We start from the raw sequence: 18549 nt of genomic DNA on the forward strand, positions 1-18549 counted from the left end.
AGTGAGCCTGTGTGAACTGTAGCTTCAGTTTCCTGTTCTTAGCTGACAGGACTGGAGCCTGATGTGGTCTTCTGCTGCTGTGGCCCATCTGCTTCAAGGTTTGACGTGTTATGGATTCAGAGATGTACTTCTGCATACCGCAGCATGTGGTTATTGTTTCCTTCCTATCAGCTTGAAGCGGTTTGGCCATTGTCCTGTGACCTCTGACATAAACAAGGCATTTTCTTCTAGAGAACTGAATATTGAAAATAATGGATATTTTCTTTTTATTCAGACAGAAAAACCTGTTAGATCAACAACTCCTGAAATACTCTGACCAACAACCATGCTACGTTCTAAGTCACTTAAATCAACTTTAGCCTCTATTCTGGTTCAGTTTGAACTGAGTTGCTGCCATATGATTGGCTCATCAGATATTTGTATTAACAAGCAGAAGAACAGATGTACACGGTGAAGTGTCTGGTGAGTGTGATTTGTTTTTCATTTGTTTTAATCTTATTCTCTAAATGTGCACACAGGTACACAACACCCATGGAAGTCCTTGAAAAGCAGGTTTTTAGAAGATTTCTGGGCATTCAATAAAGTTGGCCACTGGTAAAAATGAACAGTTTCTGCTTTTTAGAACGACTACTGCTTTTTATTATAAGACAAGCTTAGTACCTAATTTAGCAGAAGTGAAGTAATAAAATCTCCCACAAGCTTGGTGACAGGGATCTATTGTATTCCAAAGCGTCCCTTGGGCATATCATTCCAAGGTTGTTCAAAGTTGTTGAGCTCTCATTGACAGATTTTGGGATGCATTTTGAAGAGAAAATTTCAGAAAATAGGTTAAGGCTTTAGGGGCTAATCACTGTGGAGTATTAAAGCTGTCAGTGCTGGATCTTTTACCGCAGTGCTGTCTCCTTCGAAAGCTATGGTAACACTTGTTATGACTGTTCATATAGAATTTCTCAAAAAGTGCTTCCAATCAGTATCCACCTGTACGCTCGGGTTTTCATTCACCATTGGGAAGGGGGAACGCTATTACCACGACTCCCCTGCTGTGCTGATCATGCTGTTTTTGTTGGGGAGTGATGAGGTGAGATGAGCCAAACATAGAACATAGACCGCTTTCACACAATAGCTTCGTTCTAAGCGAGCTTCCTGACTGAATCGAATTGATTCACATAACAACAGCTGAACAGGTTGGAGTACTACCGTGTGGGGCAGGAATGATAACAGCATAACGCAGGTACTTCATGTAAGAAAAATAACAAAGGTGCATGGAACAGAAAAAAAAAACACTATCTGACTGCTGGCCTAATAAAGTGTGTTAATAAAAAAAGAGCTGTTATAGATTAAATATCTAGAATGGGAAAAATGACTGCCATGTCAGTAGAATGAACAGCATGCCATCACCGTTTTACAATCCCCTTACTTCCCATTACATCCACTGATACACACACACACACACACACACACACACACACACACACACACACACACACACACTGTGCTGTTTGGTAATGCATATGCACTTGCCTGTTTTTGTACAGGAAATGATGCATATTACAAAATCCCAATTAATTCAAGTGAGTTGCACACTGAGTTGCTGCTTGATTAAGTGTCTGTACACACTAATCTCGATGACCCTGATTGTTTCTGTTCAGTTGTCTAGCAGCTTATGTAAAACAGTCTTCCTTCGTCTGCTTTCAAATAAAACAGACTACCTCAGATTATTATTATTATTTTGGATCAGCGCACTCCTTTCAGACCTGGGCAACGCTTTATCCTTCTCTGCTTGTAATATCTAACGTCATATACCATTTGCCTAAGGCACGGAGTGAGATTTATGACTCCAGTGGAAATAAAACTGAACAAATATCCATAGTTTATTCCTTTATTCAGTTACAAAAGCATGATGACTTCTTTCCAGGACACTTTGGTTAGAAAAAAAAGAAGATTTCTCAAAAGTCTGACTCCTAACAGTGTTCTGTATTCTTTTATATTTATTTATTTTAAAACTTTGAACCCATTTATTGAACTTTGAATTTTAAAACTCAATTTTAACATTTGTAGAGTTAAAAAAAAAAACATGACAGTGTTTCTGGTGATTAGATTCCAGTAGTAAAAGTACCATGAAAAAAAAAGAAGAAATATTCACATGGTGATAGATTTTAAGCACTTCAAAAAAAAAAAACAAAACAAAACAAAAAAAACCAACAGGAGATTAAATTAAAATCAACTCTAAACTGGCTTTGAACAACAAAAAGCATCTGCAGATTAATTAACATCAGTGTGTTGTTTACTTTTTTCATAGCCTTCAAAGTGCCACCTAATTCTCCTTTACAATACAAACACTGAATGTCCCTTTTTTAAAAAAAACAAAAAAACAAAAACTTTTTCATTTTGTTTAATTTTTTTTTTTGTTTTTTTTTTTTACAAATCCTGTTATGCCATATAAAACATATTTCCCAAGATAAAGCCTCCACAGAAGAGTGCTGTGCTGTCGTAGTAATTAATACATCATCAGAAAAAAGAAGACGCATATGAAGGAGGAAAGAAAAAAGTATTCACACGGCAGGTAACTAATTCTGGTACACTGAGGCTTGATTTAAAGGAGAACAAACATTTTCACTGGGGAAGAGAAAAATCCTTTTATATACATAACAATGTGGAGATACATATGATTTTTGCTTGCCCACTTATGGCGGAATGGCGGAAAGAGAGGTTCCACATTAGATTTGGTACCCTCGAAAAAGGAAAAAAAAAGGATACAAACTCAGGAATAAAAATAAAAGCACATCCATTTGTGGAAGCAGAGGATGAGTGCTGCCTTTGTACAGGCGCTTGGCTGTAAAATAAGAGGTCAGCTAGATTCTGCAGTACATAATCCAAAGCTGACCTCTGGCATCCAACAGCAGTGAAAATCCCATTTCAAGCGCTTCGACCTTCCAGTCACCTTAGACTAAACTCACCCCCTTGGACACTGTTAAAGACACGCAGATATCAAGCCAGTGGTGATGGTTGATGCATTTTAGGACTTCTCTTTTCAAGGACTATAATTTTGAACCACTTTTTTAAAAAAGAACTTTAATTTTTACTCACATTTCCCTCAACTTGCTCCCTCTGCTTAATCTTCGGTTTTTCCTATATTTACTTGAAAGCCTTTTAACGATTTGGGTATGTGAAATTGCTGTACTCTGCAGTGGAATATTTGTGGAGGTGGACTGAGGTAGAGTGATAGCTATGTAAGAGGAAAAGATGTTCATGCTGGCTGAAGGCACATAATGCATCCTTTACATAGCTCCAGGCTCTGATGTGTTATGAAAAAAAAAACTGTTAGTGATTTCTCTCCTGGCACATTTTTCAGCTGTACGACTACTCCATTTAAACAATCAGTTTGGCAATAGTATATATATATATATATATATATATATATATATATATATATATATATATATATATATATATATATATATATATATATATATTAGGGGTGCAACGATATTCGTATCGATATTGAACCGTTCGATACAGTGCTTTCGGTTCGGTACGCATATGTATCAAACAATACAACATTTGTAATTTATTTTATCAATTTTCCTTCTGACGATGCTGTCTGTGTTGAGCGCTCAGTGAATCTGCGTTCGACTACTCCGCCTAGGCTGCACTGTCCAGCGCAGATCCACTGAGAGCTCAACACAGACAGCATCGTCAGAAGGAAGAGGGCAGGGCACCTCCCCCACCCTCATTCAGATCTGGCGTTTGGAATTATTTTGGTTTTCATGTGACGTATGACCCTGAAGGTAAGCGAGTCATGGACTAAAGTAAAACAGTATGTTGGATGTGCCACGCAATGCTCAATTACATGGGTGGGAGCTAGTGTGTTAGCGCAGTTAGCTCGTTAACGTGTTGGCCGTCTAGCCCCATGCACGGAGCTATCGGCGGTAGCTCGTTAACGGAGATTTGCCGTGTTGTGGCGTTAAGGTCATTTCAACGAGATTAACCTGAAAGCACTAGTGGGAACACAACGAATATGACTGTTCAGTGACAGGTTGCTTCTCCCCAAGACAAGAACTAACAGACTTAAAAACTCCTTTGTCCCACACGCCATCAGACTGTTTAACTCCTCTCTGGAGGGGAGAGGGAGGGGAAACAGGAGGACAAAGGAGGGGGGAACAACTAAGCTGTAGTGCCTCTGCACCTCACTGTACAATACCTTGTGCAATACTTTTTGTAAATAGTCAACAGTGCAATAGACTCAATACTTGAAATGTGCAATTCACTTGTATTTTTATTTTTTATTCCTATTTATTCTATTTATCCCCTTTGTATATTTTATTTATATTTGTCTGTGTATTTATATATGTGTGTGTGTGTGTGTGTGTGTGTGTATATATATATATATAACAGTTCTGTAACTGTAACTTTGGTCGTTGCTGTGCTTTTTTTGAAGTCGAATTTCCCAGAGGAACCCACCCGAGGGATTAATAAAGTTCTATCTTATCTTATCTTATCTTATCTTATGACTGCACATTTATGCCGACATCATCCTAGTGCAAAGACAAGTGGAAGCAGACAAAAAAAAGCAAGCATGCTACTAACTTTAGCCGAGTCATTTAGACAGCTGTTAGCACATGATTCTCCTTATGCTGCTGAGAATATAGCCCAGAAGAAGCGGATAGTATAGCTTTTATTTTGGAAAGAGCCATTTCTCTGTAATAAACTCTCTTTTCCAAAGATGAGTGATTCCTCAATCAGATACAGGGCTTGCAATATCGCTAGCCCGACATCCCGGAGCTAGCGATTTTTTCAGTCGGGCTACCAAAATCTATCTCTTCCCTGCCCGTCGGGCTATTGTAGGAAAAATATATGTCAATGCTTTTGCATTCTTTCAGAAATGTAGCTGGGTAATTATGTCATTGGCATCGGTGAGCCACTGTCAATATGTGACATATTGAAGTCGCGTTTGAATTTGCGCTTGTTTTTTTGCTTTCACTTTGCAATCGTGCGAACTGTGTATAGAGAGCGACAGCACTGATCTGTGAGTGATGATAATTTGTGCACCAATTCCTCTGACATCGTCTTATTAATCGTTAGCTTACTATGCAAACATGACGCAGCAAGCTTAAACATGTGAGAGGTTGATCGCGCAGAGAATCGCTGAGCTTATGTGAGTCCGTGTGTAAAAGCATTTCAGTTCTGCTGAGCCAAATAAGACAGGTCAGGGTGAAGAAGTGACAGCCAAAGAAAAGCTTACCACAAAACGGAGAAGTTATGATAAATCAGACTATAAGGCAAAAAGAAAGTGCAGCTTTATGGTTTCATGGACAAAAGAATTTCTGTGGCTGCAATATGACGAGCTAAATAACCAGGGCTGCACATAAGTGGTCCGCAGGTGCGCATTCGCTGTCAAAATAAAAAACACGCACAAGGGTTAGGGTTAAATTTAAAAACTGTACTTTTGAGTTAAAATATATATTTATAATTTTAATAAATGACAAATTAAAAATGCATGAACATTTTTTGTATCGAAAAAATATCGAACCGTGACACCAAAGTATCGAACCGAACCGTGAATTTTGTGTATCGTTGCACCCCTAATATATATATATATATATATATATATATATATATATATATATATATATATTTTTTTTTTTTTTTAATTATTGTTGACAAATCCAATGAAAAGAACAAAACCAGCTATGATTATCAATCTTTCAAAACAAAAATGAACTAGTCAAAGTCTGATACTGCCTAAAAAAATCAGTGAGCCACCTGACCCTGCTGAAATTTCATTTCGATACAACAAACCAGAATACTGCATATTTCCTTCACTTTATCCTGCACCTTTTCTGCAATAATACCCAGAAACTGGGACTGAATGCTTCAGAGAGGCTGGCAAAACACAAAATTCCTAAGGATGATCAAGGCATGATGCATTTGTCGCAAAATGTGCAAGCCTGGGGAGGAAAAAAAGGAAAAAGCTAAAGCACTGGACCCTATCCACTTATATGCTTTTGTGAATTTATGATAAGAGCGCAACATCCAATACATTTCTTATCACCATGTGTATGTTCTCAGTTTTTCTAAAATAACAGGTCCTCCCGCTATTTGCAGTCAGCATAGTGCTACCAATTATTTCTATCTATTTCTATGTAAAGAAAATGCAGAGAGGGCTATCATAGAAAAAGTGTAGAAGTTGTTTAAAAAAATAAAATTGAAATATTACTGTCTGTGGTGAAAGCTTAAAAAAGGACACGTGATTCCCCGTAGTTACTGGATAAGTGGGAAAGCCACATTATTAATGAATGTACTGCTTTAAGGATTATTTCCTAATAAACCTTTAAAAAATACATATAAATTAGGTTTTAATATGTGATGCACTTTGTGGAAAAAAATTACAGCTGACTGTCATTTGTTGGTACATGGTTGGAGGCAATTCATTGGTTTGCATATATGAAAACTATTTTCATACATGAAAACAAATGTGCGCTGTTATTATAATTGCTACTGTCATGAGAATATTCATGAATATCTTACTTGTGTGTAAAATGTTGGTTTGAGGTCAGATGGGATTTAAGCAAAAGCTGTTTCGGCCCGTTGTGATTTATTGATGATCAGAGCCTTGTGAGAGCGACGGGGGTCAACACTGTCATCGCGTTTTGATTAAAACATCTTCATACTGAAATATGTGACAACACATTTCTCCTGGCTATAAAAAAACAAGTAAACTAGTGCAGACAGCAGCAAAACACTCAAATTGTTCTAATGAAAAAAAAAAACAAAAGTGAAAATTGTTGGTATCGTCGCATCTCTGGAATTATTGTCAATAAACGAAAAAAATAAAATTATAGAATCATGCCAGTGTTTCTCGTTTTCCCTCCTGTTACATCATCTTTCCGTTTTAAATCACAGAATTAGCTAAAGGTTTGTTTTCTGCCGTTGGCCACTTATGCATAAGAATATAAATTACCATGGTGTGTGACAAAATGGGCCCAAGAAATACAAAGTGCATCACCGACGGTCGTTTTATGTTAAATGTACTGAAATGCTCTGGTATGGAATCTTACTTTAGGGCCTAAATGCCAAACCTAGGATGTCTGCCCTTTGTCACATCTGCCCTCTAATGTCCCAGGCCTGTCACTCTGATTCCTTGATACTTGATGTGATCTGAAAGGGAGAACTCGGGAGAGCCAAGTAGCGCAGTGATCACCATAACCTTGACTTCCAATAGCAATACTAACTCCAAATCTGTCAGTCACATCGAGTGTATCAATCGCACCCCCTCCTTGCTGTGCTAGCTAGCAACAGCGAGGAAGCCGGCTTTCTGGCTTTTTCACTCAGTACTGAACAAAACATATCAATGCTGCAACAACTGTAGATAAACTCTAAATTTGTCTTCAAAAAGACTGTCCAGTGTATCAGTGATTATGCTATAAATGTCACAACAGCAGAATACAGTTTAAGGTCACTCAGTATTGTACATACAGGATAATGTGTCATTGTGTCATCTCCATTCTCTTTTTCACGTAGGTTGAGGTGAGCATTTATGAATGTGCCCAATGACTGCTTTGATGATCGATGTAAGTACTCAAACTCAATCTGTGTACAATGTTCCGCATTTGAATGGTCATGTGGCACTAAGACAAGGCATGATGTGCTCAATGACGTCTAGCAGCAATGCTTGTTTGTCGTAGCCTGGACAACTTCTGATTTGAACATCATTAACCGTCATCGAAACACAAGTCAAATCAAAAATACGTGAGACGAACTAATCTGCGCTATCAATCTAGCGTAAACCACTATCTCACAAAAATTGGCTATGCTACTCTGAGCACTTAGTCCTTCAAAAATGGAGTATAAATGTAAAAGTGAAGGAAGGTGGGGACATCCCGAAAACAACATCATATCATCGTAGCAGTCACAAGTGTTTGTCCTCCTCTGCCACATCTGTGCAAAGACATGATCCATCAGCCATCGGAAAGCATCTAGGTAGTACAAGGTCAGCAGTGGAGGTGAAGATATTGCACAAGCAGACTAACGTCAACAGCTCCATCGAAATGGCACAGCGCAGGCGTCACACTGAAGAATAAAACTCTTTTTTTTTTTTCCACATAAATGAACACGGTAAAAAAAAAAAAAAGTCCAAAAACACGCCCAGTTGACGACTTCTTTATTGCAGCACGTTTCCCTTCTTTTTTTCGATATCTATTTTTCAAACACCCACTTACTAAAAAAAAGAAAAAAAAGTTGCGATTCTCTGTTCATCATTTGCGAGGAGCGGTTTTTAAGAGTCCGTTTTGGCAGTAAGTTTTTGTTCAAGTTGGGAAAGCCGGGAGAATAGATGGGTCAAACCGGACAGCCATGGGTTTTGTTATGTTTTTTTTGAGGTTATTAGAGTCCTGTGCTCTTCTTCTTCTGCCCCACCCTGCCTATCCCCTCGCCGCCAGCACAGTAATATGATGATCACATGCTGGAGGCACCCAGTCCCATGCTGGCGGTGTGGCTCATGCAGGGCAGTGTCTGAACGGTCTTGGGGAAGTCGTGGGTGAGGATTCGTCCGTTCTCTCCGCCGCTCCCGTTGCCACTCATCCTGGTCAGGGTGGAGCAGTGCATGGCGTCGTTGATGGATTGCTGTTGGAAGCAAAAACATCGCAATTAGCCCACAGATCAGATTTTGGTGTATTTGTGCACACATGCGATATCTTGTAATCAAAACGGTGAATGCAACAGTTTGAGCTAGCAGCACACAGATAATGTCTGCAGAGAAGTCTTTTTTTTTTTACGTTAATACACGCACAAAAGAGTCTGCTGCATGTACCTATGTTCCTTTTTGAATGTTAGGCACACCCAAAAAATCTGGAGCAAGTAAACTGTTAAACATTCCTTATCAGTTATATTTGCCGGTGTTAAAATTGGGGTACCAGACATTGTGCATCAAATGTACCAATTTGTAGCAGGAGGAGCCGAGTGAAGGGAGGGCAGAGAGAAGGGAGCTGAGGCTTCACTCATTGGTTTACTAGCTTCATTCTCCAGTCTAGCGCAATAAAAGCCACTGGGCTCGAATGCTGACTTAATGATGTGTGATGCTTGTGTGTGTGCGTGTGCGTGCACGTGCCCATGCGTGCCACTTCGCTATCTGTCCGCATTCTATAGCTGATTAAATCGGGCAAAGCCAGTGCGATCTGGAGCAACCAGTAAGTGCTGCACGGGGATTGGAGAATTATACCGGCCTCTTATTGGAACGGTGTTGTTTCTTTCAAGTCAAACAGCATAAAGGCACCGCTGGACTAATAGGCTCCTCACCATTCTCTTCAGCATACTGATCAGGTGGCCCCTTTGTGGGCTGATTAAAACATAAGAGATTTCATGTAGACGATCACTCCTCGCATTCAGCCTGCCTTTTTTTTTGTTTACATGAAAACGATATCAGTGCGCCCCCCTGGGGGGGCTTTGAAGCTGGAAGAATAAATCAGAGGCTGTTTGTTGTAAATTGATCCACGAAGCTGATAACTAACAGCTGCTGAAGACCAAACCTCACATCTACCAGTAAAGTATAAAGCAACAAGTTCTACATTTTAGATCTGTGAACATAACAGCAGTTTGAGTTAAGACTTTTCGAGGTCAAAGCAGTGATGGAAGACATGCGAGCCGCACGACGTCTGCCTTATGGTATACATATAAACGATGTTCACCACAATGGGGCCTGCGTTAGCGAGACAGTCAGCAAAAAGAGAAGAAGGAGTAGGGCAGAGAATTGCTCAGAGGGACAGAAGTAGATAGATGTACCACTGTGATTCAAATTGCCTTTATACCTGTGCTGTGGTAGATTATTGTAATGGGTTAAGTAATGGGTTTTAACAAAAGGCCTGTGAGGAACATTGTGCAGTGTGACATCGAAAAGCAACATGTGTACTTAACCACACAGTCAAGAAGGAAATATTAGTTAGAGAACAACATATAGTGACAAATAATCCATCTACATGTAAATTCAAAGGCAAAAACTAACTACATTAAAAAAATGCTACATGCTAACAATCCTGCCACATTAACACATGAAACTCTAAGCAACTGCTCTGAAAACTTACTTCTCGAACGTGACGAAACAGGCATAAGGGCAATTTTGGAATCAAGTGATTGAACAACACTGCAGGAGATCAGTGACATAAAGACTGAGCGAGGGAGCGGCAGAGGTAGAGAGAAGTACAGGAGAGCGTTTGCACTGGAAGCCGTGGGAGGCCCTACTGTGATCACGGTTAGATGGGCGGGGAGGGGGTGTGGAGGCAGATGTCATCATCATCATCATCATCATCATCATGGCTTGATCACAGCGTTTCCTACCCCGTGGCTGTGCTCTGCCCTTATATCTTAACAGTGTTGTTGGCGTACAGGCCGTAGCTCTGCAGCTCTGTGTAGGGGGCGCTAGCACCACTGTCTAAGGCTGAGCAGTGAAAGGCCTGAGCGGCTGAGGCAGCAGCAGCTCGCGCGGTGGACACCTTCATTCGGCGCGACTCGGTCCTGGACTTGTAGCAGAACTCCACCAGTGCCACCAGCATGGCCAGGCCCAGGCCTCCAATCAGGATGTAGAAGACTCCCGCCACATTGCTGAGGCTCAGAGCGCTGGTCTTGTCCTGGGGGAAGGAGGGCGGAGAGAAGTCGTGAGGAGGCAATAGCGGCAGCAGTATATGACATATAATTGGACTCTTTCTCTCTCTCTCGCTCTCTCACACACACACAGACAAATTTAGCTATAAACTAGTTTCACAGACAGAAATCATAAGTGAAACGACTCAAATGGAGTACATGTACAGCAAAATGACAACTATAGACAAAAATATTGAGCCACCGCTGACTTCTTTACAATATTCTTAGTAAAACTGAACAAATTGTGCAATAATTTATTGAAACTTGTGGAACCACACGTTGAAATACTATATATATTACATTTGCAGTGTGTTTGGTATCATTATCATGCTAAAAGAAAAAAAAAGATGACATTGCACAGTGGAATATAATCTACTTTTCTTTTCTGCATGTCGAGATATTCCAAGGTTTTGAGAATCACTTTTAAAAAATTTTGCCTGTCAAACTGTGTTATATTTGACATTTTTTGTAGATTCAGGTAAAGAATTGGAAACAAATTATGTGTTTTGGCTAAAGTAGTTCTTTGATAAGCTGACCCTTATATGTAGACAAAACATTGGTTCAACCCTGGACTTTGGTGTCTTTTTATGCTTGAATCATTCATAGATCACTGTTCAGCAGCTTCAGGAACTAGGAATAGATTGAAAATGAGTGAAAGAAAGGAACAAAAAAGCCTGAAGAACCATTGGCCAGGAAGTCTGAACAATAATCTTGTTTCTTGGAAATAAAATGTTAAGAAATGAGGGTGGCTCGAGATTTTTTTGCACAGTACTGTTTAACCCACACTAATCCAAACCAGTAGAAACCCACATTGTAAAGAAAACGCCTCAACTATTAAGGCACATGAAGACAAGTTAACATAAAAGTCGACAAGCTAAGACACACATAACCACACAACAAGAAAATAGCAGGGATAACAATATATTTCAGAGGCCTGGCTCACAAAGCAGTTTTTAACTTTGGATCTAACTTTGGCTTTCTTATCTTGGTGAACTTGGGGAGGAGACCTAAGAGGGGAGGGGGGACCTTCTTATATGATACAAGCAGCAGCAGTAAATACTGCAAGTGTTAAAACGATAAGTGCAAAGGGCACAGAGTTATTCTGTGAAACTGGTTCAGTGACTTTGCTTTTCTGAGAAAGTTAACTCATAAATATTTGAAAGATCTTTGTGTGCGCGGTTACAAAACAGAAGCCCTTACAAACGGGAGGTACTACAAAAAAAAAATGTTCGGCATGCGAAGGTAGGACTCAAAAGGCAGTTTGAAGGTACGATGAGTCAACGTTAGAGAATGGTGTTCCAGTCAAAAGGCCCGAGTGAATTTATGTTGGCACAGACTGATGCCCACTGCAGGCTCCAATGATTCATCAAAACATCCTTAAGCATGAATCGGGCTTAGGAACGCTCCCTCAACATTTGGCTCATTTTATCACCTGTCCCTATAAAAAGGATATCATGAATAATTTGTAGTGCAGCTAGTCTTCTCTCAAAGCCAGTACTTCCAAAAGCCACAAACAAAATCTGCCGTTGCAAGTTAACTACAATGATGAGCTTTTAGTGACTGCTTAGATTTACATAACTTACTTATTCTGTCGCTACAGGAACAGAACATTTGAGGCTAAACTGTAACATCTGATGACACTATCATATACAGCAGACAAACTGAAAAAAGCCTTAAGTTAAAAAAAAGAAATCAAACTTTACAGAGACATCATAATAAAACACTTTGAGATTATGCTCTGTCTTAGACTAAGTTGGGATTTATTGTTGTCTTCATGAGAGAGGAAGGCAAAATTATTATTTCCCAAAACAGACTTACATAGCACATTAAAATGTCAGCAATGATATTGAACCCTGTTTAATAACCCTACACAAGTGTATATTCTTTTTATAGTATTTCATACTCTACCTGCCTTCAAGTGCCGTGTATCTCTAATTCACTTCCTGCCACTTTGTGCGAACGTCAAGTCAAATTTCACACTTTTATTAAATTGTAAGTGGCTGTTTGCGTGAAATCCCACCTCTTGCATGTGCTCTGTAACAAAACTTTGCTGTTTATCCACTGTTTACTGGACCGAATTTAACTTTTAACTAATGTTAACCATATTAGAGGCTTTCTTTATATGGAGGCTAATATTCTGATTCTATTAAGGAAAAATCCAAATAAAGAAAAAGCTTAGAATAAGCAGGTGGAACTGATTACGCCTCTTCACAAACCACTCAGAAAGAAGAATTTCATCACGTAATGTTCACTTTCTCGTTTTCTTTTCCTGCACACGTTCTCTGTTATGACGTAAATGCACGAGAACCAAGAGTGGGGACGCAGCGGGTAGCTGATCAATCGTGTGCTACAATAAGATAGCCACTGAGGCATGTGTGACATTTTCATTTCTTCTGCATGTCACTCCGCTCTGATTAAGTGCACGTGCATCCTCGCGTAAACACCAGACCGTATTAAGTCATGTTCCAGCATCTGACCCCAAATTTTCAATCAGAATAAAGATAGTGCGTGCATGACTATGTGCGACTCGCTTTGTGTGGCAGGCCCCAGATAGCATTTAACACTGACTTACATTTTACACAATGTGAAGTCAAAAACATACAAATTACAGTTTTCTTTTTAAATGATAACTTTTTGTTGTGAGGAAATGGGTATAGATAAACACACAAACACGCCCCATAACACATGCATTCATGTGACAACAGCACAAACAAGTTTTTAGTTTGACATTATTTCATATAATGGTTTGTTTATCTCTGCTGCAAGTGCCCCTAACGTTACATCTGTGTCTGCTGATGATATACAGAGGACATTAATTATTAAGGCTTGAATTAGTGAACCTACCAAACTGATATTTTCTGTATATTAAATATTCTTTTTCATGAAATTATGTGGGGAATGTTTTTATATCACTCAAATAGACACATGGAAAGTTGAGTGGTTTTTAGCAACTAAATAAAACTGAGGCATCAATTTGTTTGCTCAGATAAACTGACTTTAAACCAAAGTGCAAAACTGAGTTTAAAGTCTGTCCAAATATGTAGATATACTCTATAACAGGTGACGTGTGCCAAACTATGTGCTACGGAGGACTGAATCTGCTGTTTTATTCCCCAAACACACTAGACTAAATCTTGAATTTGTGTTCAGTCAGCTGAATTTGAAAGTCTTCCAATTTATTAGTTTTGTTATATTAAAACTGGAAGAAAATTTTACCACTTACTCACTTACAGTAATACATACATACATACCCCCCCCCAAAAAAAACCAAAACAAACCCTAATGACTAGCTAAAGTGTTTTACCACTCTACAGTATAAATATGCTCGCAGAGGGTAGTTAAAGTCTGAGTTTTTCAAGAAGACGATTACAGTGTAGTGAAATAAAAAGCTGAATAAGTACTACAAGTATGCTGTATAGAGATAATGCTAAATAATTAACACTGGACCATTCCAGGTTATTTTGTGGCCACAGAAAACAAATAAAGTATGATGTGGTTAGTTTGAAATCCCTCTGGGTGCTACTAGGATTGTTAGCTTTGGAAAGAGAGTGCTAGCTTAACTGCTGTTAGCTCTTGCTACATTGTTAGCATACAGATCTGAGAGCAGCATCAAACTAATCACTGAATTCGATCAAGCAAAAAAACTTGATCACTTAATTTAAGTACATATGTGCATATATTACAATAAAGGCTTTTAATTAGTCTGTTATATGTATGGTGGCAAGGTGGTTCAGTGGCTGTCATCTCACATCTGGGTTTGATTGTGTGTGGGGGGGTTTCAGGGTGCCTTGTTGTTAGAGTAATTGCAGTCTCTGTCTGTGAGACACCAGCAACCTGTTGAATCTTAACCCTGTCCCTGACCCAATGTCAAACTGGATATAAAAATTGTATGTCACTATGAATGCACCCAGTGCTTAGCAAAGTCCCACTGTGACTCTTTAAGTTTGCCACTTTTGCTATGTCTTTGAAACCAAATGTACAAGTGAGGTGGGGATTTGACAGAGGAACTGGATGAACATAGGCTTGCAACAAAAAGGTAGCATACCCTGATTGATCATTCACCTGGACGATGACTAGCATATAAGCATCTAAGAAAATGAATGGATCACAATGGTGTATTTAATATGACTTCAAACTATCGACTGAACCTATAATTCCATCAGAACAGTTTTTACTAAGGTCTGTTTTCAACCAGAGGAGACATCTCCTGCTGGGGGGAATGCAGGTTTATGGCTTTTCTGCAATTACTTTACTTTTCTTGAACACACTATTGTTTATATACAGTTTATGGCTGGGATAGGCTTCAGCTCCACTCTGAACTCTACAGAAAGCCTAACCTCAAATGTAACTCCTTGCAACTACTGTGATTTTGTTTGTAACATGCTCCTTGTAGACTGAGCTCTTCATGGCACATAGTTTGACACTTCTGCATAAACTACCAATAGAACTGTCGGTACAAGCAATGGGAGAGTTCAGTGGGCCACATAGAGGTACATAAAGAGGTATCTGAAGTAATGCGCTAAAGCTTTTCTGTCGGGAGAAACTCCTTTTTTTTTTTACAGTAGATAACAAAATTCTAATGCATGCAAGAGCAGTGGGCAGACTTGATACAACTCCGGGTTAATATGAATTGACATGGCATCCATATATGCATACCTTAAATTAAAAGCGTTATGCCAGGATTATTATAAAGGCTAATATATAAAGGCAAGGGCCAATAGCTCATGTTTCATCTTTCTCACTTCATGCCCTTTTGTGTTTCTCATTCCTTTCGACAAAAAAGATTTATGTTCAAAAAGCCTGCTTGAGTAATTCATATTTGATCTACTGCACAAATATAATGTTATCCTAACACTTTGTGTGTGTACATTTGTTTGCAGGATTGGACAAACCGTTTTATAAGGATTCCTTCTACCCAGATCCAAATGTTTAACAATTAATTTTAACAGTCCTTGCTAATCCACCACACATTGTTTATTTACACACTGGGAACGAACAATAAATCTCTGACAACACAATCTCATCAGAAGGAAGAAATAAACAGCAGAGTACCACCAGAGTACTGGCCCAATTATAAGACAGTATTTCTGGTAAGTACATTTTTCAAAGTGGTGGCGGTGGGGGTGGGGGTGGGGGGGTGGGGGGTCATTTCACATTTGAAGATTTACTTTTCGTAATCAAAACAGCAGATTTTTTTTTCTTTGAATAATGGAACTGTCGATGCACTTGCACAGTAAGCTGCATTGAGTTCATTTGCTTTGGTGTTGCTGAGAAAGCGAGATTGAAATTATCCCTCGGCATATATCTACTAGTATTGATCAACACCCCAGCCGGCCTGTTTCAAAGTGAAAATATGTACATTTTGAAACAAACAAAAATAAGCTCATTTCTCCCTTGGTAATCAAATGTGTTTTATGCAATAAACAAAACTTTTGATCAATCCAGTAAACTTAGTAGCAAGACCACAAGGTGGTCTCTGATGGCAGTCTGGGGAGCTGTCAGTATAATTATCATAAATTGATGACTGTTGTAAAACTAGTCCAAACAGGAATTCATAAAATATTTGCAAAAGTATTGGGCCACACCTCTTAATCTTTGAAATCACCTGTTCTCAGTACCTTTGCAACAGGTGTATAAAATCAAGTACCTAGCCATGCAGTGTGGTACTGCATGGCTAAGTCCATTCATGAAATCTTATCCCTCCTAGATCCATAACTGTAATGTAACTGTAATGCTGCAGTTATTTAACTGCAGCATTAACATCAGCACAAACGCTGTGTGCCAGGAGCTTCATGGTATGGGTTTCCAGCTCATGGTGGCCCAGTACTTTTGTCTGTATGGTGTAGCTAATGAATTTTCATATGGTCTAAAAAAGATCTGATCAGTTAATGCACATAAAATGAAGTCATCTTGTTGTCCTGGATACACCTTTACATTAACATTTACGTCATGTTTTTGTGGAGCAAGTGGAGCAAAAGTCTAATAGATAATGCTGTGAACCGATGCTAATGACTCACACTGCAGACTTTATGACCCTTTTGTGACATTAAAATTACCATGCCATTTCCTTGCCATTCATATATGTGCACAGGCTTAGTTTAAATAGTACAATCTTTCTTTGCTGGCAAAGGTTAATGTTAATGTTACAGTAGAAGTGGATTGGACAGGCGGTCAAGTGGTGCCACTTTTGATCACGGACAGCCCATAAAGACATTGTTAGATATTATTAAACTACAAATGTAACAGTTTAGCTGGAAGAAAATGAATGGATGGACAGATGTAACAATCTCTTCGCTGTGTACTTACATAGTAGCAAAGTGTTTAGAATTCATTCTCCAGAGTGAAAGCTGAAGTAGATAAACTTTAGAAAAAGTGGCTTTCATTCACTTTGATTTGTGCATTTTTATTGGTTTCCTATTAATTCAAAATTAAGGTAATTAAATCCAAATATTTTGTTTCTGTAGAGAGATTGCAATAACAATTCTTTCAGGCTAAACTGACATTTATTATATTCTTCTTTAAAGGTAATGATACATGGAAAAACATTGATAAGAAAATTTTGTTTGTCTATTTTAATGCATTTTTCAACCATAAACAGGTGAGAGTTATCCTTAATCATCATCTTATATTTGGGCCAATACAGTAGAGCTGCCAGAGCCACATGGGGAGTGCTGCTAAGTGCAGCACACTTTGGGCTGGTCTAGTATTAAAGGAGGGTTGTGCTGCGAGGTGCTGTGAGGTGCCAGGTTCGGGTTGGAGACTAACCTTTCTTCCGGAGTCCTTGCTGCCACACTCCCCTTTATCGTACCACCATTTGTTTTTCAGTTTGTCTAAGACGGCTTGCTCATTGAGCTTCAACACCGCTAGGTTTACTGGGATTCTTCCAACCATAAGGGAATAACATAAATAACATATTATACCATGTTATTTTATGTTATTAATTCAGAGACATAAAGAGCAGCAAATAGATACACATGCCTGGATTTGCTTGTTGTCAAAAAAACAAAACAAAAGAAAAATGTCACACAAACCACACCCACGTGCACACAAATATATTGCAGAAACATCATTAGAAACATCAATCAAAGTGATATGAATTAATACTCCATCTAGCTTGGTTAGTTTGCTCCCTAAGGCAGTAGATGTGTATTACTATATCACTTGGGGTAACCGGCATACTGCTTGCACTCACTTATGCCACAAGGCTTTCTTAATTTGATCTTTTCCTATTCGAAATCAACCATGTTGTACAGCTAAACTTATAGTCCCAGAATGGATGCGTGGGAGCCACAACACAAAGAACTTTGCCGTTTTAATTAGCACTGATCAATTTTAAATCAGTGCTATTTTGTTTGAGCAGGGAGACATGATGCAAAAATTCCCCTCTCTATGGATTTCAAATTCATCCCCTGCCGGCCAAGCAATCACCCCCCTCAGTCCTTTCCCTTTGCTCTTCCCCACACCACACAGAGAGATTAAGTGTTGCTGGAGTGGTTGTGCAGCGCGGGCCTGCCGGTTACCCCTCTCTTCCCCTTCCCCCACTTCCCACCCCACCTCCCACTCTCAGTGGTGGTGGGTTTACCCGCAGGGTTTATCAAACTGGCTCTGACCTTGGAGTCCCCGCCCCCGCTGCCGCACTCTCCCTTGTCGTACCACCACTTGTTTTTCAATTTGTCCAAGAGGCCCTGCTCGTTCAGTTTTAACACTGCCAGGTTTACTGGGTTTCTTGAAAATAATATAAAACGATAACCATTAGGAGACACTCTATGGGACAGATATAAAGAGATTGGTCGTATGGTGGTGGTGGTGGTGATAATGAAATGCTGACTTAGAATTGGAAGCACTCCTGCGTTTGGCTACTGGTGTTAAGCAGGAGCGCTGGCTTTAGGATGCACGTGTTAGTCACATACCTGCAAT

The 18549-nt window shown here is 39.3% G+C and overlaps 1 protein-coding gene across 5 annotated transcripts in view; it reads right to left on the reverse strand.

Moving 5' to 3' along the window:
* Positions 1-1865: 1865 nt before the first annotated feature.
* Positions 1866-18549, reverse strand: part of gria1a (glutamate receptor, ionotropic, AMPA 1a) — an 81284-nt gene continuing 64600 nt past the window's right edge. Inside the window, exons 14-16 of one of the 5 annotated variants that reach the window (XM_085420990.1) lie at positions 17398-17512; positions 10485-10619; positions 1866-8622 (exon numbers count right to left, since the gene is read on the reverse strand). In XM_085420990.1, coding sequence (XP_085277116.1) covers positions 8455-8622; positions 10485-10619; positions 17398-17512 — 418 coding nt within the window. In that variant the 3' untranslated portion in view covers positions 1866-8454. Of the gene's footprint in view, positions 8623-10233; positions 10620-17397; positions 17513-18242; positions 18358-18549 lie in introns of those variants that run through there. The other 4 variants (XM_085420962.1, XR_014913562.1, XR_014913563.1 and 1 more) reach the window with 4 other exon arrangements.

The sequence above is a fragment of the Rhamphochromis longiceps genome, linkage group LG2 (assembly GCF_057381845.1).
Source record: "Rhamphochromis longiceps isolate RC_006_pf linkage group LG2, R_longiceps_female_GT1.1, whole genome shotgun sequence".
NCBI lineage: Eukaryota > Metazoa > Chordata > Actinopteri > Cichliformes > Cichlidae > Rhamphochromis > Rhamphochromis longiceps.